A 22,845-nucleotide genomic window follows, 5' to 3' on the forward strand; every position below is an offset into this window, starting at 1 on the left:
TGAAGCAAGGCTGTAATGAGGTCAGGAACATAGTAGCTCTAGCAGAGCCCAAACTGGGCATCACTGAGCAGGTTAATGCTGAGCAGATATTGCTTGAGAGCACTATTGATGACACCTTCCATCACTTTATCAATGATCAAGAGTAATGGAACGGGTGGTAATTAGCTGGGTTGGATTTGTCCTGCTGTGTGTGTACAGGACATACCTGAGCAATTATCCATATTGTCAGGTACATGCCAGTGTTCTAACTGTATTGGAACAACTTAGCTTGGGGAGCACAAGATCTAAATCACAAGTCTTCAGTACTATTGCCAGAATGTTAGGCCCATAGCTGTTGAGGCATGCAGTGCCTTCAAACGTTTCTTGATATCACGTGGAGTGAATGGAATTGGCTGAAGACTGACACCTGCAATGGTGGGGACCACTGGAGGAGACCAAGATTGATCATTCAGTCAGCATTTCTGGTTGAAGGTTACTGCGAATGCTTCAGCCTTATCTTTTGTACTGACGTGCTTGCTAGGCCATATCAGAGAGAAGTTGAGATTTGACCACGTGGCTGTGGGTCTGGAGTTATGTGCAGGCCAGACCAGGTGAGGATGGCAGATTTCCTTCCTTGAAGGACATTAGCGAGCCAGGTGGGTTTTTCCAACTGTAGGTTTATGGTCTTCAGTAAATTATTATTTGTTGGGTCCTCAGAACATTAGCTAAGTTTCTGTATTAATAGTCTAGCAATAACAGTAGGCCATTGCCTTCCCCATAGTATGGTACCATTTACAAAAGATGCTGGAAGCACTTCTACACTCAGAGAATGTTAGGTATTTGTAATTTTTCCACAAATGGCAGTTGATGCTAGATCAGCTGTTAATTTTAAAACTGAGATGAACAATTTTTTTGTTAAAGATCAGTCACAATCTCATTCAATGGTGGGATAGTCTCAAATGGGCTGAATGACCTACTTCTGTTCCTATGTTCCAAGTCCCATTCTTTGTTTTCATGAGACCTAATCTGCCATGTAGTGACAATGTTTCCTCCTTTATTGCCTCCCATTATTCTGGCAAAGTTTTATTTGCAAGTAGCTGGTCCTAGTTCACTGGGGCCAAACATTACCTTGGGAAATGTTGATTTTACTCAGTTTAGAACTTTCACTCCCAACCCATCCTCATTGATAATGATACTAAATCTGAGTTATGGTCACCATCTCCAAGCGGCTCACCTGCTGATATGCCCTCCAGCTGCTTGGTCTCATTTCCAAATATTAGGTCCAGAACCACACCCATGGCTTGTTCGGCTTTCTACGTACTGGCTTAAAAAAGCTCTCCTGGATACAATTTAAGAACTTTATTCATTTCCTACATTGTACACAAATTGTCCCAATTAATATGTGGGTAGTTAATAGCCACCCACAATTTCTACTTTATTATTCTTATACTTACCTGAAATTTGATTACATATTTCATCCTCTCTGTCTTTGACTGTTTGGGGCATATGGTACACACCCAACAGCATGTTCACCCCTTTTATATTTTCTATTTCTACCCATATGACCTCATTTGATAATCCTTCCAAAATATCATGCTTTAATGATTACCTTGATCAATAGCATGACCCCCTCCCCTTCTATTCACTCCTCTATATCATCTGAATACCCAATAACTGGGAATGTTGAGCTGTCAATCATACCCATCTTTCAGTCAAGTATCAAGAAGGTGGTCTTATGAGGAGAGATTGAATAGATTGGGACTGTACTCATTGAAATTTAGAAGAATGTGGAGAGGGGGGAATCTTACAGAAACATATAAAACTATAAAAGGAATAGATAGGATAGAAGCAGGGAGGTTGTTTCCACTGGTGGGTGAAACCAGAACTAGAGGATATAGCCTCAAAATACTGGGGAGCAGATTTAGGACTTCTTCACTCAAGGTGTTGTGAACCTGTGGAATTCTTTGCACAGTGAAGCAGCTGAGGCTACCTCGGTGTATGTTTTTAAGGCAAAGATATATATATTTTTGAATAGTAAAGGAATTAAGGGTTATGGTGAGCAGGTGGGTAAGCGGAGTCGAGTCCACGAAAATATCAGCCATAGTCTTACTGAATGGCAGAGAAGGCTCGATGGGCCAGATGGCCTACTCCTGCTTCTAGTTATGTCCTTATGCTGTTTTCAGTAATAGCTATGAATATCAACTCTCATTTGCCTATGCATGCCCTCAACTCACCTGTGTGTTATTTATCTGGCTCCTTGCACTGAAATATGTGCCATTAATCTTGATAAAAGTACTTCTTTCTTATCTAGTATATGCTCCCTGTGGCTTCCAAACTCGCTAGCACTTTAACTTCTCATTCAATCTCAGCTTCTTTGCCCTTTGAACTATTAGTCAGGATTTCATACCCCTGCTAAAATCACTCAAATAGCATTAGGAAACCTCCTGAGGGGGTGTTGGTCCTGTTGTGACCATACATGCACAAATTATAACTACAGTATTTCAAGAGCATATTTGTTTATTCCTGTTTTTCAAAGCTCATACAGAAACTTCATTTTTATATGTACATATATAAAATATCAGTATTTGTATTTATCACATTTCAAGATCAGGACTTTGCATTTTCTTACTAACTATACTAATACCTCATATATTCCAATATATTTAGTCCTGAATTATAAAGATGATCTATTCCCTGGTAAGATTTTTTAAAAACTTGAAAAAATGCTGGTTTATATTCATGCTTCAGAAATGCTACCATAATTTAGAACTCATGGTAAATGCTACTTCACCAACTTGCATTATATGGTTTAAAGTAAAGCAATTTGTAAGTAGTTCATCTGGAGGCAAGGACCGAAACAGATGTTTTCATTTGCTAGCATCAGTTGATCGCTGGATTAACATTCAAAAGACATAGCTTTTTATACTGACTACCAAAGTAGACAAATGGTACATTCCAAATTGCACTAGGAAAGAGTTCAAAATATAAAAAAAAACCAACAGAGACTGTTGCTTTGTGTATCTCTTAAACCAAACATTTTTATCTACTCAATAGGTTAATAGCATTCATTTACACAACAGACATCATCACACAAACACAGCAACTTGCAATACCTATTGACAAATTTTTTAAAATTCCTGATTACTAAAATGTGGTTAAAAATATACATATTGGAACAGTGACAATTCAAACTTAAATACATTGATGAATGAATAATGGTAAATCATTTTACAAGATTAGTTATTCTTGAAATTTTGTTGAATAACATTTCAAAGCCACTGGACAAGGCAACTCAGTTTTCCCTATTACATTAAAAGAATTGCATTCTCAGAACACAGATCACTCTGCAGTTTCTGTTCCAGAAACTCTGTCCACCAAAGTAAAATTTGTTTTCAAACAACCCTGAATAGATTTTTGGGCCAAGTCCAAAGTAATTGAAGGCCTTTAATATCACAGGCACAGGGTATAAAAAGTGGTTTTACTGTGTATTCACCAGTCTGGCCAGTTATTTTCTTCACAGGTTGATCAATTCTCTTCAGACTTGGGATTTCTGCTGAAAGGACCATCTTTAATATATTTCACTGTCAGCAATTCTGGCTCTGCAAATTTTAAACTCTGGAAAGAATACACAAATTAAAACAGTTACATACTATTTTAATACAAGTTAAAACTATTACATATACATAACCACACACAACATATAGCTATGATCTTGTGTGAACATTATCAATGACAAGTCAAATTGACAGAAGGCTTTACCTTTAATCTTTGCTCATGTTAAGGTGTTGACAGGAAAGACATTTCAAGAACCATATTAAGCTACTTTGAGACATTGTACTCTAATTTAAAACTTTAAAAAACAAGCTTTTGAATTAAGACAATCAACAGTCATTCTAAATAGGATGCCTACCATTTGCAATGACAGTTATCTATTATAACCCATTAGTGACATGCATGCTACTTCTGATTAGACTTTAAATTTTCTTCAATAAAACTGAACAATTGGAATCTAATTTTAAAAAGCTATTTGCCTTAGTTCAAGTTCTGAGATTGAGAAGCTCAATTTTAGGTGCACAGTAAAAAGCAAAAAGTTATTAGTAGACTATGTTATGCTGAGGATGGCAATATGACATATCACTGTTCCCAAACAAAACTGTAGAGGCAGAGAGTGTTCCTCCACTTGAGCCCTCAGAGTTACTTCAGTTTATTTAAGTATTAAACTGGAAATTAGCATTATGTCAAGTATTATTATACTTTACAGACTCTTAGCCACAGACTACAATTTTCTCTAAAGAAAAAAAAAAGGTTCAGGAATGACCAGATGGAAGAGTTTAAGATAAGGTAGATTAGCAAAAATCTTTTTATTTGTAAGCGCAACTTCTTTATCCAAAGAGTGGTTAGATTATGGAACTCTTCCACATAGAGCAGTTGAATCTCATTCTGAAGATGAATTTAAGGGGACATTAGATAAGCACAAGCAAGAGAATGGTGGGATGAATAGGACTGGGAGGAAGCTTGGGTGCAGCATGAACACCAGCATATATTAATTGGCCTCTGTGCTTAGACTGAATGCAAACACTAAAAATACACTGGCCATGGTTAAGAGAGCAGGGAGTGAGTATTCCGAAAGAAAAAAATACAGAAGATAATGTTGGATGGACAGAATTCACTGACATTTAACAAAATGACAATTGTAATACTGATGTAGAAGGAGCTACTACTAATATGGTGTTACAGTAATGTTAATTATGGGCACAGACATGGAACAATTCCAACACAAATAGTGCAACTTCAAACTAGACCAATGCTGGTTCCACCTCACCCAACAGGACCATGCTACAGGCTATGAAATTTGCATTCACAGCTTATATACGGAATGCAAACTTTTATAACAATTGCAATGTTTGGTGGAATGGAGGAACACTTCTATTAGTCAGAATATCATCTAATTGTTGGAGTATTCTTCTCAAGCAAAAGTGGCTCCAGAAATTTCTAGTGCATGTTAATTGACTAAACTCCATTCATTACAATTTAACATACACCACACATTAAGGTTACAGGGAGAAGTTTGGAATATTCATCTGAAATTCTTCTAGCCTCAGCGGTCTGAACCAATGTTCTCAACAGTTAGTATTTCCATAAAACAATGTTTACATATCATAAATTGTAATCTTATTTCAATGCTGTTTTACTTCCTGCTGCACTTAATAACATAACATACATCAGAATAAAGGAGGTTTACCTTATAATTACATTGTAGTGGCCTGGCGTGCTAAATTTTAGTTCCTTTCCTTTTCCTTTTTACATAGAGCCAGATACAATAAGCTCAGTTCCATAAAAGCAATCTTCTTTAAAAAGCAGATTAGTAAGTTATTTGGAACACTAACCTAAATGCAACAATTCCAAGAAAGCATGTGAACTGCAGTCAAATGACTGGGAGAACTCTCATAACCTTAAAGGATGCTTAAACTGCCAAGCTTACAATAGACTAAAAAAGCCATTGTTTAGTTTTGACTTCACTTCAGAACGCTCAAAAAGTCCTGGTACAGAAGAACCCAATGTTCAGTTCAGAAAGGAGGAAGCACTACCTAGTCGAAGTAAGTTTTAGTTGGAAGGAATCAGGAACTATAATCGTACAGTCAAAGGAGTTACACAGCATGGAAACAGGCCCTTAGGTCCAACTCATCCATGCTGACCGGATATCCTAAATTAATCTAGTCCCATTTGCCAGCATTTGGCCCATTTCCCTCTAAACCCTATTCATGCATACATCCAGAACCCTTTTAAATGCTGTATAGTTGCTACATGACATCCCAACTCCTATACTCCATGCACTGACCAATGAAGGCAAGCGTACCAAATGCTTACTTCACTACCCTGTCTACTTGCGACTCCATTTTCAAGGAACTACATACCTGCACCCCAAGGGGGTTTTAGTTTGAGAAGCTTTGAAGCCAGGGGAAACTGAATAGAAATTTTCATATTGCTTGAATCAATAAAGTTTAAGTAAGATTGTGAAAGGTTTATGCCAGCAGTCCTAGAAAAGAATCAGAAAACTGTATCTGCAACTTAAAAGACGACACAGGGAGGAGTCAGTTAAGTGAAAATGTAAAGTTGAGATAGGAGTGAAGTTTCTCTGGAATGAAGTATCTGGGAGATAGACTGAAACATTGGCAATGGATATAACATAGGAAAATGTGAACATTTTGCAGAAAGAATAGAAAAGCAGCATACTATTTCAATGGAATAAGATAGCAGAACTGGGGGGGGGTACAGAGAGATCGGGATGCCCTGACGCACAATCATAAAAGGTTATTAAATAGGTGCAGCAAATGACTAGGAATTTAAAAGAAATGTGGATGTTTATTTCATGGAGAGTGGAATATAAAAGTAGGGATGCTTAGCTTCAGCTGTTTGGGCATTAATGAGACTACAGCTAGTATATTCTATACAGTGCTGGTTTATTTATTTGAAAAAAGTGTGCAATTGTTGTGGAAGTTGTTTGGAGAAGGTTTAATCAACTTATTCCTGGGGTGAAGGGTTTATCTTATGAAGAATGTTAATCAGGTAAATCTAGTATGGCGTTAGGAAAGAAAAGTAATCTTAGCGAAACACAAGATCCTGCGGGGATTTAATGCGGAGAGATTTTTTAAAAAAAAATTCACTCATTGCTGGTTGGGTCAGCATTTATTAATCACCCCTAATTGCCCTGGAGATGTGGTAGAGAATTGCCTTCTTGAGCTGCAATCCTTGGGTAATAGGTAGACGCACAGTGTTGTGAGGGAGGGAGTTCCAGGATTTTGATTCAGCAACACTGAAGGAAAATTGATTTATTTTCAGGTCTGGTTGGTGAGGGGTTTGTAGGAGCACTTGTAGCTGGTGATGGTCCCACGTAACTGCCGCCACCTGTTCTTCTTGATTTTAGACATTACCTTTCAAACCAATGACCACTAAGTAGTCTTTATGAATTTCTAAAGTACATCTTGTAGGTAGTACACATTGCTGCTACTCAAACATCAATGGTGGAGAAAGTGAAGACCGAAGATGATGGATATCAGTTGATCAAGTGAGGCTGCTTTATCCCAAATGGTGTTGTGCTTTTTGAGTGCTGGTGTCATTCCATCACACTCCTGATTTGTGCCTTGGAGATGGAGGACAGGTTTTGGGGAATCAGCAGGCAAGTTACTCAGTGCAGGATTCCTAGCCTCTGACTTACCCTTGTAGCCATGGTACACGTGTCTTGTCCAGTTCTGTTTCTAGTCAATGGTAACCCCCAAGATGTCGATAGTGGGAAATTCAGTGAAGGTGATGCCATTGCATGTCAAGGGGCGATTGTTAGATTCTCTCTTAATGGAGATAGAAACATAGAAAATAGGAGCAGGTGAGTGTCTTTCGAGACTTTGAGCTTGCTTTGCCATTCAATATGACCATGGCTGATCATCCAACTCAGTACCCTTCGCCCATTTTCTCCCCATATCCATTGATCCCTTTAGCACCAAGAACTACATCCTTCTTGAACACATTCAATGTTTTGGCCCCAACTGCTTTCTGTGGCAGACAATTCCACAAGCTTACCACTCTCTGGGTGAATAAATTTCTCCTCATCTTTGTCCTAGGAGGCCTACCCCTTATGCTTAAAGACTATTGCTCCTGGCTCTGGACTCCCCAAAACATCCTTCCTGCATCTACCCTGATGGTCACTGCCTGGTACATGTGGCATGATTCAGTCCAAGCCTGGACACTGTCCAGATCTTGTTGTATTTGGACACGGATTACTTCAGTATCTGAGGAGTCATGAACTGTGCTGAACATTGCGCAATCATCAGCGAACATCCCCAGTTCTGACCTAATGATAGTGGAAAAGTCATTGATGAAGCAGCTGAAGATGGTTAGATTAATGACACTATCCTGAGGAACTGCTAGAGGTATCAGGGAAAAGGTGTTGAGACACAACCAGATTCATGATCTTATTGAATGGCAGAGATAGCTCAAAAGGATCGAATGACTTAATCCTTGTCCTAAATTCTATGGTTTCAGCAACTCTTAACTTCTGCTTTAATTTCTAAAGGTCAATAACAAGATTAAAAATTGGTGTTTCCTCTATTCACCAATATAAAATGAAATTTTGGTAATTACCATCATTCTGTTAAAATGTGGCCACTGGTCAGTATCTGACCTCCACTATGAAATACAAATGTGGTATTGAAAGAAGAATTGAGAACAGAAACACCTCAGGTACAATAGGCAGTGTTTCTTCAAATTATTTCAAAATTCAGAACTGAAATTGAGTTAAGACTTCTGCCAGCTAATTTGCATTTGTGACCAAATTTAAATGGGAGCATTCCCTTTAAAAAAAACCTAAGCTTATGCAATGATATATGCAACGTTATGCAAAAAGCTTTGCTACCTGTCTTTCTTTAATCTTCAGAGTTGCCAAGTTACAAAAAGGAGAAAAATAAAAATTTGCATTTTTATAAATTTATCACAGTCATGGAATATCTCCAAGAGCTTTACTGTCCATTAATACTTTTGAAGTGTTATCACTGTTGTAATATAGGAAACACAGCAAATTCCCATAAACAGCGATGGGATAATTACCAGAAAATGTGTTTCTGAGATCCTGGTCGAGGAATATATATATTGGCAAAACCATCAAGATGAACTCCCTGCTCTTCTACAAAGAGTGTGCCATGGGATACCTGAACATCCACTTTTTTTATTCATTTGTGGGACGTGTGCGCCTCTGGCTAGGCCAGCATTTACTGGCCATTCCTAGTTGCTCAGGGGCAGTTAGGACTGAACCAAACTGATGTGGATCTGGAGTCACATGTAGGCTGGGCTAGATAAGAATGATAGTTTCCTTCCCTAAAGGACATTAGTGAGCAAGCAGATTGGACCTCAGTTCAAATTCTTATCCACAACAGTTCCAACTCCCTCAGTACTACAGTTACAGTCTTGATTGTGATGCTCAAGCCCAGTAGTGGGACTTGAACATATGATCTTGTCTGTTGAATCACAAGTTTCTAAGTCACACAACACCAGGTTATAGTCCAACAGGTTTATTTGAAATCATCGGTTTTCGGAGTGCTGCTCTTTCATCAGGTGAAGTCACTTATGACCTTGTCCACCCCGGTCCAATACCTCCACATCAACAGACAAGAGAAATACCAAATAAGGCTAGACTGACAGCTGTTAAGGTTGACCGTAAAAACAAAAGGAACTTTACCAATTTAAGAAATGTTGCATTTGATGAATGACTTTCAAGGAAGCCTCCGTACCACTAAACGTTTTCCTGTTTAAATTAGGTAAGCTATATGCTCTCAAGCTTTGAAGGAAAAAGATTGCTAGTAACATTCATGCCAGATGACATCTATGATGAGAACAGGCAGATGCCTGGTTTGGGGCACTTGTTAAAATGAGAACAAAGCCAATAAAAGGTTGCACTGACCTGTCACTTCACACCTTTTACCTTCAAGGGAAATGGTCGCTGAGCCATCTAGCCAGTCAAATGTGAGCAACTCTTCCTGATTGCACAATTGAGAAAAGTAGCCAGGATAATAGGTTGAATCTTTCTTTCTGATATTTGTAATGAGTTTGTTCCAATAGTTTTTGTCTAGTCTGGGGAGGTGATGGTACATTGTAATGTTACTAGACTAATAACCCAGAAAGCCAAGTTAATGTTCTGGGGACACAGGTTTGAATTCCATAGTGGTAGATGACAAAATTTTAATTCAATAACAATCTAGAATTAAAAACTAGCCTAATAGCAACCAAGCAACCATTGTTGATTGTTGTAAAACTCACCTTGTTCACTAACGTCCTTTAGGGAAAAGGAAATCTGTTGTCCTTACCTGGTCTGTTCTACATGCTACTCCAGACCCACAGCAATGCAGCTGACTCTTATTAGGGAAATTAGGGAGGGCAATAAATACTGGTCCAGCCAGTGACACCCCTATTCCATGAACAAATAATAAAATGTTGTGTAATTCTTTTAGTGAAATAAATGTTGGCATTCTTTGTTAGAAATAAACTAGCAGCCTATTGTGATTCTGTTCAGTCATTCACCTGCAAAGTTAAAAAAAAAAAACTTCTCTCAGAGCCAGGTTTTACTCTCGAATCAGACTTGTCTAGCAGTACCATCAGCTGGATCATAACAATATTCAGGGATAACAAGGTGTAGAGCTAGATGAACACAGCAGGCCAAGCAGCATCAGAGCAGCAGGAAAGCTGACGTTTCGGGTCTGGACCTTTCTTCAGAAATGGCCCCGACCTCATAGCAATATTCATTTACTTATGGGTTTATTTATACGGATGGAGGAAAAACATTATGCATAATCAGCTTATCAGGGAGAGAATCGGATATTATTTAACGTCATAACCGTACCAACAGCAACACTCGGGACTTGTTCCTCTCTGGATGTAGAGAAGACACTTGATTTGAAAGTTATGTAATTGAACTGATGAAACAAGAGGAGTCTTTGATAAATTATTCAGCTATTGAATCAAAAATTCTCTCATGCCACAATACCAAAGACCTCAAATGGTACTATAATTCCTCTCCATGTAGGAAACAGATAGAATCTCCACTATTAACCCAGGTATTGGCTGCATGTGAAGGAGAAGCATGCACCCATACAATACAGGCAGAAAGGAAATTGCACAAGGTATTTGAAAAAACTGATGCAACATAACAATCTTAATCTCAGCAGTTTTTAAAATATCAAAGAAATTTGCTGACTCGGTATAAGATCACCGACTTTATCACCTAGCTCACATGATCTCCATGTGGTCAGTAATGGGTTTTAAATAGTTAGGTGTGTAACAAAACATATAACCCTTTACGTAGATGAACACAAACCTCAGCATCCTCCATTTTATGTAGCTTTTTTTCATCAGCTCAGTTCTCTTTTCAACTAGATTGTTTCAGTAATTTGCATTACAGGAGAGTACCTCCTTTATAGCATATCCATTTTGAATATGAACGATTGCGTCCTCAAAGCCAATAGTATCTTGAGGTCCAGCAGTTCAGTATCAGCTCTTACTGCTTTGAATAAGTTGAAAATGACAACCTATAAAACTTTAAAAAGGGACTGTGCCTGACAACCTTAATTTTTGTTTAGAAAGTCATGATCCAAATCAACTCACTCGATCATTGAATCATGCAATTGAGTGACTATCAAAGTTAAAGTCAGCAGCCATGTGATAAGATGTAAGCAGAAGGTAGTCAGCCACTGGGAACCTAGGTCATAAGATCGAAGGGTGAAGAGTTTTGTATAGTTCAAGATCAGTTCAACATTCAAATTAGGAATAGTAGGCCATTTATGCCCTTGAGAGGTTCTGCTATTGGCTGATCAAATTGTGGTTTCAATATTATAGTGAGGCCCATTTAGTGATCCAAGTAGAAATTAATTTTAAAACAATAGTTTTCAGACTTGAATTTTTAACCTTTCAATAACAGCTTTAAGTAAAAATGAAACTTTCTTACTTAAAATTAATGACTAAAAAAGTCTTTGAAACTTACACATTCATTAATTTTTGATTTTTCTTATTATCCAAAAAGCATTTGATGCATGAAAACTTTAAAGCACTGGGAAAACTCCTTCTTCTACAAAGTGGAATTAGTCTTTAAACTCCACTTGAAATCATAAAAACATCTCTCCCTATGATTGATTCCTTAGGCACTCAATCCTCAGCAGGAATATGTGAAATGATACAACACAGGCATGTGTAGGTTGTGTGTCTATGTCCTAGGCAACTTGAACTTTGAAGTTTCTGAATCAGGCAAAAATGCTCACAGCCAAACTGATGACAGGACGTCTGCCTACAGCGGTATATGACAATCAAAAAAATAGCACTGCCTACATTATCAAACAGAACAAATGGAGAAGATATTCTCACGTGGCTCAAAGTGCAATCACATACATTTAAACTAAAAGGGTTAATAAAGTACCTTGGGAAGGATAGGGGAGAAGTTAATATTTGATTCTGCAAATGCTTTTTCCGCCATTAACTAAACAGACTTCAGATCAGTACATGAAGTCAGTTCCAACTACACATGGAAGCAATTGCATTCATCAAAGTGGAAGTATATAATAGTGAGGGAATGATTGTGCTCAAGTAAACTTGAGTACCTCTGGTAAATGGCAAAGTGAAGGAGGATGGCATGAGGTGGTCATGGTTAAACGTGCAGAAAGACTTTTGAACCTTTTTTTTCATCTAAGAATGACTGGAAATCAAAGGCAATTCATTGTTTACAATCAAGAATGAAATGTTAGGAGGATATGTTCATTTCATATTGAAGATCACGTGCAGCACATATTTTCAGCATTTTAAAATATTAATTTAATATACCCATTTCAAAACTGCCCCGTATATGGTTGGACACAGTAGTCAAGGAAAAACAAACATGCACAGCACAGTACTTTGAAAATTTAGCATGCGACAGCATTGCGCACTTCATCCAGAACAATTCAGACATTTACCAAACAAGCTTCACATGCAACAGCCAAGGCCGAAATTACATTCAAATGGAACGCATGTGTAATCATATGGAAGCGCCCCACACGAACAGTAATTAAAAACTGTGTGTAAAATTGAAGGCCCGTGGCTATTCAACTGTATGTAATATGGTGTGGTGTACTGTGCCACCATCTACCCTTGGTATAATGATAATATCATTGTACTTGTAATACAAAAGAACCAAGCTGATGCTCTAGGGACCGGAGTTCAAATCCCATCATGACAGCTAGTGGAATTTAAATTCAAATAATAAAATCTACAATGGTGACCGTTAAATTTTCCTTATTCGTCATATGACCCGTCTGGTTCATTAAAGTCCTTAAGAAAATTTGCAATCCTTCCTTGGTTTGGCTTATTTGTAGCTTCAGACCCAGAGCCATGTGGTCACCTTTTAATTGACCTCTGAAATGGCCTTGTAGGTCACTCAATTCAGGGGCACTTAAGGATAGGTAACAAATGCCCACATCCCAAAGAAAATAATTAACTGTTTTCCACAATACAAGCATTTATCCTTAACCTGCTTATAAATATTCAGGATCATAGCTAACAAAGAAAAATATCAAACTAATCCGAACTAAACAGAAGATCAAACTAGGAGATAACCACCAAAGTACCTGTACCTGTCAGTGGTAATCATGATTCAACTGAGAATGATCTTGCAAGAAGTGGTTCGACAGGGGATCTGGGGGTCGACACTGTATCAGCAGCCTTGTTATAGACCAAATATTTCTGCAACAATGAGGGGAGAAACTTAGAACACTTGCGTAATGCATGATGTAGTTACTATCAGGGAGCTTAAAATCTCTTCTCAGAAAGGAATACTCAGGTCTTAGACTTGCAATGAAAGTAACAACACAAACCTTTAGTAATTATATAAAGCTGAGTTGTGGGCAGACTTATTTAGAATATAATTTGCATTATGTTGCTTCTATAAATTATTCAATATGAAGATAGTGGAATACACCAGTTCATCTGTATTAAGCAGTTCATCCCAATATTTTGAACCCAGAAATTTAAAATCTACACTTGGACACAATAAATTTTAAACTTTTGTCAATAAATAGTTTCTCCATTTCTGAACCTATTGACTTTCGGAAGGAATACACATCACCCAAGGGGATGAGTGTATCAGAGCCTGACCCACTTTTCATTCTGGTAGAGTTCAATGATTAGAGATCAACAGTTAGAGCTTTCCCTCATTTCAGTTAGGACATCTAAGGCAGGAAGAGCCTAACGATGGACTCAAATTAGATAGTTAAGCACTAACTGGACAATTCTAGTTCCTTGCATTAGGTTAAGTGTTTTCAAGGGAAGACATTCACCCATGTGGCATTGCTTTCAGGCCTACCTCATTTCCCTTAAACAGGAGACAGTGGTGGGGTCCACTACCTCATGATATATCATCATTACAAAACATATATACTGCACAGGCAACAGTCTGTGGCATTGCCTGCACGCCTGCACTCAGGAAATCTAGGGAAGTCTACAAAGATGCATCACTCCCCAGATAATAAAAATAATTCACAGAAGCAAAAGCCCTGAACTATAAAACAGCATATCATTACAAGCTGGTTCATGAGGATCTCTTGCCATATCCACTTGCTGATGGATGGCATGGTTAGGAAGTATCATTTAATGCTTGACACTTCAAATTCCTGGAGAGTTATCAGCATTACTGCCTTTGCAAAATGCTGTAAATCCACTGGCAAGATTGATGTGCCAACATTACCATTCTCTCCCAGATCAAGATCCTCAGATTCGACCACAGACAACAAGTTGCCATGGGCAGGCCACAAATTCTGCATACCCAACACAAGACTCCCTAACAAGTGCTTTACTCTGAACCCCACAATGTTAAGCAATCACTAGGAGGGCACAGAAAATGCTACAAAGACACCCTGAAAGCCTCCCTAAACAAATGCAACATCCCCACGGACATGTGAGAATCACGTGCCCTAGAACACACAAACAAAAGAAGCATCTGAAGGTGCCAACCACTTTGGGCGTCACGGAGTGGTGCAAGTGGCGGCTACAAGTAGCGGAAAGAGCACACAGAATCCAAAGGGTCCCACAGACCCGCCTCATCAAACACCATCTGCCCCACCTGTGGCAGAGTCTGCAGCTCCAGGTTTGGCCTCTTCAGCAGAATTCCTATTTCACCCGACCCAGAGTGCAAGCAAGTCACCTTCAGCACTGAAGGACTGCCAAAGGAGGAGGAGTTGGAGTGATTCTATACGTAGCACGTGATGCTGTTGATCTAAAGTTTTTGATAAGATTTGTAGCTCAGGTTGTGGATGAGGTTGTAGATTGCTCATCGAGCCAGTGTGTTTGGTTACAGACACTTTATCACCCTGCTTCACCGGAGGCGCACCGATGATGTTATCTAGCAGGGTGACAAAATGTCTGCAACCAAACACACCAAGACAGTGAGCAAGTCTACAACCTCATGCTCTTGATCTGTTTGCAGTCACTCGGCAATGGCAAGAATTGCAGATGCTGGAGTCAGAGTCAGTAAAGTGTGGAGCTGGAGCAACACAGCAGGTCAGGCAGTATCAGAGCAGCAGAAAAGTCATTTCGGGTTTACACCCTTCATCAGGACCGGGGAGGGGAAAGGGAGCTCTATTACCCCACCCCTGATCACCAAACCATCATCTCCCAGACCATCAATAACATCATCACCTCAGCAGGCCTCCCACTTACAATCTCCAACCTCATTTTTCCACAACCCTGCACTGCCCCGTCTCTGCCTGCTCCTACCTCACTGAACTCAGCTCCATTTCTCCGCCAACCCCTGTCCAGGAACTCCCCACCTACGTTCAGGACACTACCCACACCCTCCACCTCTTCCAATGCTTTCAATGTCCGGCCCCCAGCAACTCATCTTCACCAAAGGCATGCATTCCCTGCACACCTGTATTCCCCCGCAGATGGCCTAAAAGCTCTCCGCTTCTCCCTCTCTCAACCAAACCCGCTACACCGATCCACCTAATGGAACTTGTCCTTACCCTCAACAACTTTTCCTTTAGTTTGTAGGAAGTGCAAGAGTTAAACGGGTAGCTATGGGTACCCATATAGGTCTGAACTATGGGTACCCATTTGGGTGCGAACTATGCCTGCAGTCTCTCTTCCGCTGTTACTCCAGCACCACCCCTCACCTCTTCCTCCGCTACATTGATGACTGTATCGGCACTGCCTCGTGCTCCCATGAGGAGCTTGAACAGTTCATCAATTTTACTAACACCTGTCATTCCAAACTCAAATTCACCTGGACTATCTCCCTCCCCTTCCTGGGGCTCTCCATCTCCATCCCCGGTAACCGTCTCAGCACCGACATCTATCTCAAATCCAACGACTCCCATAGCTACCTTGACTACACCTCCTCTCACCTTCCTGCAAGAACGCGATCCTTTACTCCCTATTCCTCCGTCTCCACTGCATCTGCTCCCAAGATGTAGTTCCACTCCTGGACATCCCAGATGTCCTCCTGCTTCAAGGACGGCAACGACCCCCCTCTGTTGATTTATAATGCCCTCAACCACATCTCTTAATTTTGTGGGGGGGGGGGGGGGGGGGAAAAGAGGTTTTGAGGGCAGCAGTGCAGGGAAACTAAGGACAAAGACCTTCTGGTCCTCACATACCATCCTACCAACCTCCGCATCCAGCGCATCCTCAGCCACCTGCAATCCAACCCCACCGAGATATTTCCTACCTCACCAAAGAGATAATTCCCTCCCCAACCCTATCTGCCTCTTGTAAAGACCACTCCCTCATCCACTCTACACTCCCCACCACATCCGGCACCTTTCCCTGCAACCGCAGGAGGTGCTACACCTGCCCCAACATCTCCCCTCTCACCTTTGTCCAAGGCCCCAGACAATCTTTCCAAATCTGACAGCGTTTCACCTGTACATCCTCCAACCTTGTCTCCTGTAGCTGTTGATCCCGATGTGGCCTCCTCTACATCGGTGAGACCAAGCGCAGACTCGGTGACCAATTCGTGCAGTACCTGCACTCTGTATGCTATAATTAACAACATCTTGTTGCTAACCATTTTAACTCCCCCTTCCACTTCCTTGGTGAAATGTCCATCCTGGGCCTGCTCCAGTGTCACAATGACGTACACACAAACAACACTTCATATTCAGGCTCATATACAGCCTGATGGCCTCAGGATAGAATTCACCAATTTCAATTTTTCCCCACCCCCAGCCTCATCCCATTTCCAAACCTCCCTCTCACCCCTGCCTCCTTGACCTGACACAACCTGTCCATCTTCTTTCCCACCTATCTGCCCCACCGTTCCTACTGACCAATCTCCACTACCCCCTACCTGCATCCACCTATCACTGTCCCACCTACCTTCCCCCAGCCCCAACCTCCACCCTCTACTTATTTCCGAGATCCCTTACCCCTCCCCAGTCCTGATCAGGGGTGTAAAACCAAAACGTCGACTTTCCTGCTTTTCTGATGCTGCCTGACCTGCTGTGTTCCTCCAGCTGCACATTGTATTTATGCTGTTGATCTGTACTTGGTTGTAGATGCAATGGCCAAGAGCTGCTACTCTGCTTCTGAACTGGCCTTTTTTTTGCAAAGGTTGAAATAATTAAGCATTTTTTCATTCAAGTCTTCATCTACAAATTTAGACAGAGCATTTGAATGAAAAGTAGCTGGCCTCCAATTTACGAGTTGTAGAATTTCCAATGTGTTTTTGCTACCATATTTCAATCTTTGGTTTTGGCTTTAGCTAGTTAACTACTGAGTTTGGATTTATATCAAGGACAAATAAATACAAACAAGTTTTAGATTAAGTATAATTAAGAACAGAAAACACGTGTTATCTTATTATTCTTCTACTTTTGTCAAATCCTGCATTAAGTGACATTTCTTAGTAGAAGTATTACACATACATCAGGATAAAAACTGAAAGAACTGCAGATGCTGTAAATCAGAAACAAAAACAGAAGTTGCTGGAAAAGCTCAGCAGGTCTGGCAGCATTCCTCAGATCTGAGGAAGGGCCACCGGACCAGAAACATTAATTCTGATTTTTTCTTCACAGATGCCTCCAGACCTGCTGAGCTTTTCCAGCAACTTCTGTTTGTGTTCCACATGTACTTCAGGGTTCAATGAAGGGACCTGATCACCTCTGGATGCCAGTGACAAAAGAAACATGGTTTTTCATTACTTGCAAGTGTGCTCAGCTGGCACAAATTAAATTCACTGACAGACCGCAGAGTCTCCAAACCTTATTACTGGAAATAGGTAGTGCACTCGTTGTTCAAATAAGCTATCTCAATTATCCAAGACCAGAGACCTTGGATACAAGCTGCCAAGAGCCAAACCTTTCGGACACTCCCAATAGTTGAAGGACATTGTCGAAAGTTTAAGTTGCTAAAGTTCATGCAGCCTAAGTGCAGAGTGTACTAGGAAGCTGTAAATATTTTAAGTAATCTACCAGTGTAAGCAATTGTGAAATTGAGTGGCAAGAATCCTGTCTCTAGTTTCCAGTCTCTTTACTTGAATCATAACAAGCCACACTGACCAGCCAATCATGAAGAGTGCCCTCAAACTGAGTAGCTCTTCCAGATTAGATCTAACTCTTCGAGTCTCGGAGAGACAGTGAACACAGATTTATCTTCCTCTCAGGAATATACGACAGCTAGTTATTAAAAAAAAATGCATTCTTTTCCCTGGCAATCGTCTGAAATTAAACGAATTTGATGAAATAACTGTTTGCATTAGGATCAATAGGTGAGCTGTTGACCCCATATCAATACCTTCACAACGACTGCCCATTTCTCACTCCATAACATGGCCAGCTTCATGCCATCTCAGCTTAGCAGCTGCTGAAACCCTCACTCATGCCTCGATTACTTCTAAACTGGACTCTTTCAATACACAAATGGATGGCTTCCTCCATTCTAGACTCCAAAAATTTGAAGTCATTCAAAACTCTGCAACCTGTGTACTTACATGCAAGCCTGCAGGTCAGTCTCCAAGTTCTAACACAAGTCAGTCCTCGATTTTGAAATTTCATTTTTATTTTCAAAGCCTTCCAATGGCCTCACCCATCCCTAACTTTGTAACTTCCTCTAGTTTAACAATCCTTTGAGGTGTCTTTGCTGTTCCGATTCTGACCTTGAGCATCCCCAATTTTAATCACTCCACCATAACTCAAGTTGTCTAGGCCCCTAACTCTCGAATTTCCTCTGACTCTTTATCTTTCTTCCTTGAAGGTGTTGCATTAAAACCTATTACTTTGACAAAGTTTTAGGCTATCTGCTTTATTATTAGTTTATGTGGCACAGTGCCTAATTTTACTTTTTAAAACCTTCTGTGAAGCATCTTGGGATATTTTAAGGTGGTGTATAAAATCCAAGCTGTTGTTGTGTAAATTTAAGCTCTTGTTCAGAGAATTCCAGGTACTATTAATTCCTTAGTACAAATATGGGGAATTGTACAATTAATCAAAATGTGAGAGCAATGTCACCAAACCCTTGACCACAGCAGAGATAAGAAACTTAACATATCCAAGTGTGATTCCACTATTTAGAGGTGTGGGCCTTGAACAGCAGTAGCCACTCATTCACAATGGCAAGCAATGAACTGCAAGTTTAATATCCGGATTAAATAGAGCACTTTCTACTAGCTGTGTTCCTTAGTCTGAGTTTTCACAGTAGTTCAACCCAGTATTCACAATTTAACTTTGGGCTGTATGCAATATCCCATTCATGACCTTTTCATTTTAGTACTGGTGAACAAGGGAACAGTTTTCTTGGTCATATTCAATCAGAGTACTGTTGAGGTAAAAACTGAAAGAACTGCGGATGCTGTAAATTAGGAGCAAAAACAGAAGTTGCTGGAAGCGCTCAGCAGATCTGGCAGCATCTGTGAAGAAAAACAAAAAATCAGAGTTATTGTTCCGGGTCCGGTGACCCTTCCTCAGAACTGCCAGACCTGCCGAGCTTTTCCAGCAACTATTGTTGAGATACATCTAACAACAATTAATAACAACTAAATATTATCTGCCGAGTAATACATGCTTTGAAAATCATAATAAAAAGTATTTTAATTAAATATTTAGACAGATAGGTCAAGAATCCGGCCTTTGTTATGCACAGCATATATTTTTTCAATCTAAATCAACAGAAATAAGAGTTAATTGCAGTGTTTGTACTGTCTTACATTAAAAAAAAACTTAACCATACACTAAATAGACTGTTAGTGTGAGGTGAGAATAGCAAAGCAAATAGCCAAGCACATACAATAACAAGGCACATATAATTAACATTGAACATGCATTTAAAAGATATTGTAAATAACTAAAATGTAGTTATGCCATAATCGGCATTCATTTCCACCTTCCCATCGGGATGACCGAGTAAATAAACTACAAACCCAATTTTAACAAAACCCTCTGACGAAATACAATTTTTCACTTCTCATTTTTATGTAGCTCAAAGTTCATCAAGGCATGTATCACCTGGTGGAAAGTACATGGTAAATACATTAAAACACTGAACTAAATGTTAGTGTTAATTGGATGCTGTTCTCATTTGGCTCAGTGTTAACAGGCAACATATCCTAGAAAACGAAGGTAGGAATCCTTGCAACAATCCATCAAACAAAGTCTGTTTCTCTGGGGTTACTGATTACACTGCTTATAGAACAGAATGCTTAAGTTTAGTTTTCTTATAATGTGGGTTCAGTCCATGAGTAGAGTGACAGAATTTAACTTTATCATCAGTTTATAGATTCAGTTTCAACTAAAATTATAGGTATGCCATCAGGTTGCAAGGGACAGATTTACAATTACAAATACCATGATTCGCTCCACAGATGGCAGGCTCTCAGAACCAGTGTTAAAATACACAAGCAGCTTTAGTTCACAAGAAATATCCATTGGTCAATACTTGAAATAAACTCATGGTAAGCAATTTTAGAAACTCGAGGCGTTTGTATATTCGTTAAAAACATGCTCAAGATATCAGAGATGTGCACCTAAATGAACGTGAGTACACATCAAATCTACCAAAATAGAATGGAATAACAAACAGGTTGCACATGCTAGATAAAAACGTACAAGTTACACACAAAACAAGAAATCACCTCAATCACTCCAAGAGAAACTCTGGTTGCTGGAAGTTTGGGAGAGCATAAAGACCGTTGACTGTCTGGAAGAAGGCAAGTGTTGTCTTGCCTGGTTCATAGCAGAAGGTGGGTGGGGAAGGAATAGAAAGTGGAAAGGAGATTAACAGAAGTATTTTAGGCAAGAGCACAAATTTGAGATGTTAAAGAGGAAAGGAAAAGGAAGATAAGCAAAATATGGTTTGAGTGTTTTTTTAATTCAGTTTTTAAATGTCAGAAAATTTTTAAATACCAACAGTCGCGTTTTATTTAGAACCCAGTGACTGAAGAAAAATTAACATTAATTTTCACCTCATTTAATATTTGGAGCATTATGATGTTTGGAGCATATCTTACCTTTTAAGGACTGGCTACTCTGAAGATTTTAATAAATCAGTAAAATCCAATCATGCGTATATTATTTTCATTTGATTAACATATTTAGCTTTATATATTAAGTCCAATAGCCAATAGAAGCAAATAAAAGCAAATTACTGTGCATTCTGGAAATCTGAAAAAACAACACAAATCCTAGAAAGGTGAACTCACCACAGTCTTACCAGATCATACGGTTGCTCTCTCATTATAGAGAAATGACTGATGGTGGCTTACCTGAGGGTCATCATGCCTCAGGTGAGGGGAGAGATTGAGAAGGAGAGTCCTTAATGGCAACCTCAGCTGAACCCAATTGAACCCAAGCTGTTGGCATCACTCTGCACTGCAAACCAGCCATTCAGTCAAATGAGCTAACTAACCCACACTGCTGGAAACACTTAGCAGCATCTGAGAAAGTATTTCCAGCACTTTGTGATTTCAAGTCATTAGAAGCCACATGAATTACTGAAATTACTGTGCTGAAAATTAGATACTACGGAAGAAACCAGACCAGGAAAAGCTAAATTCCTTGGCTCAAATACAACATAGCACAAATTTAGACTAGTGATTTTTTTTTCACCCTAGACCCCCTCCAAATAACTAGGAAGATGCGGTAATCTAGGTGCTCTAACTTTGAAGTTGTAGGCTTGCTAGCCGAGCCGATGGGTTTGGTTGCAGACGTTTTGTCACCTTGCTAGGTAACATCGTCAGTGTGCCTCTGGTGAAGTGTTGGTGTTCTGTCCCGCTTGTTGTTTATATGCCTCCGATTTGCTGGGGTGGTTGGTATTACTTATGATTCTGTTTATCAGTGGTTTGTATATCAGGTCCAGTTTAATGTGTTTGTTGATGGAGTTCTGGTTGGAACACCAGGGCTCCAGGAATTCCCTGGTATGTCCCTGTTTGGCTTGTGCTATTACGGATGTGTTGTCCCAGTCAATCTCATGTCCTTCTTTGTCCGTGTGTATTGAGATCAGTGAGAATTGGTCGTGTTTCTTGGTGGCTAGTTGGTGGTTGTGCATCCTTATTGTCAGTTTTCTTCCAGTTTGGCCTATGTAATGTTTTTCACAGTCTTTGCATGGTATGTTGTATATTACATTAGTTTTATTGGTTGTGCGTGTGGGATCCTTTACGTTCGTCAGTAGCTGTCACAGGGTGGTTGGTGTTTGTGGGCTACCCTGATACCTACGGGTCTGAGTAGACTTGTGATCATCTATCTCTGAGATGTCTCTGACCTATGGTAGGGTGACTATTGTGTCTGGCCGTGTCGCCTTGCTGTGGTCTGTCGCGGAGGTAACGGCAGATTCTGCTTTTTGAGTATCCATTCCGTTTAAAAACGGAATGTGCTCCTGTTCTGCTTTGCGCAGTTCAGGATTGCTGCAGTGTGTTGTAGCTCATTTGAATTATGTCCTAATGCAACTCTGTTTATGGGTGTTGGAGTGGTTGCTGGAGTAATTAAATATTTGGTCCACGTGTGTTGTCTTTCTGTATATGCCAGTCTGGAGTGCCCCATTGTTCTTACATTCTAGCATTATCCTCCAGGAAGAGTAGTCGGTTATTGTTCTCTTCTTCTTTTGTGAATTTTATTCCGGTGAGGATGTTGTTTATGCTTCAGTGGGTCCTGATCAGTCATGATCGTAGAAGTGGTAATGCAAATGTTAGAATGGACAGTGCTCCCCACTATACAGCCCAAACTCTGGATCTGCTATGTAGATGATGCTTTTGTGATTATTAAATGCACAAGACAAGAAGAAACGCACTAAAACATAAACATCCTCAGTGGAATAAAATTCACAAAAGGAAAAATAAGAGAACAATAACTGCCTACCCTTCTTAGACATAAAGCTAGA

At 39.8% G+C, this 22,845-nt stretch overlaps 1 protein-coding gene across 1 annotated transcript in view; it reads right to left on the minus strand.

Moving 5' to 3' along the window:
* Positions 1-2,478: 2,478 nt before the first annotated feature.
* LOC109911981 (phospholipid-transporting ATPase IG-like) overlaps positions 2,479-22,845 on the minus strand; it is a 129,036-nt gene continuing 108,669 nt past the window's right edge. The window contains exons 28-30 of the mRNA XM_048605257.1: positions 20,606-20,696; positions 13,119-13,227; positions 2,479-3,594 (exon numbers count right to left, since the gene is read on the minus strand). Coding sequence (XP_048461214.1) covers positions 13,132-13,227; positions 20,606-20,696 — 187 coding nt within the window. The 3' untranslated portion in view covers positions 2,479-3,594; positions 13,119-13,131. The remainder of the gene's footprint in view (positions 3,595-13,118; positions 13,228-20,605; positions 20,697-22,845) is intronic.

The sequence above is a fragment of the Rhincodon typus genome, chromosome 14 (assembly GCF_021869965.1).
Source record: "Rhincodon typus isolate 14 chromosome 14, sRhiTyp1.1, whole genome shotgun sequence".
NCBI classification, from domain to species: Eukaryota; Metazoa; Chordata; class Chondrichthyes; order Orectolobiformes; family Rhincodontidae; genus Rhincodon; species Rhincodon typus.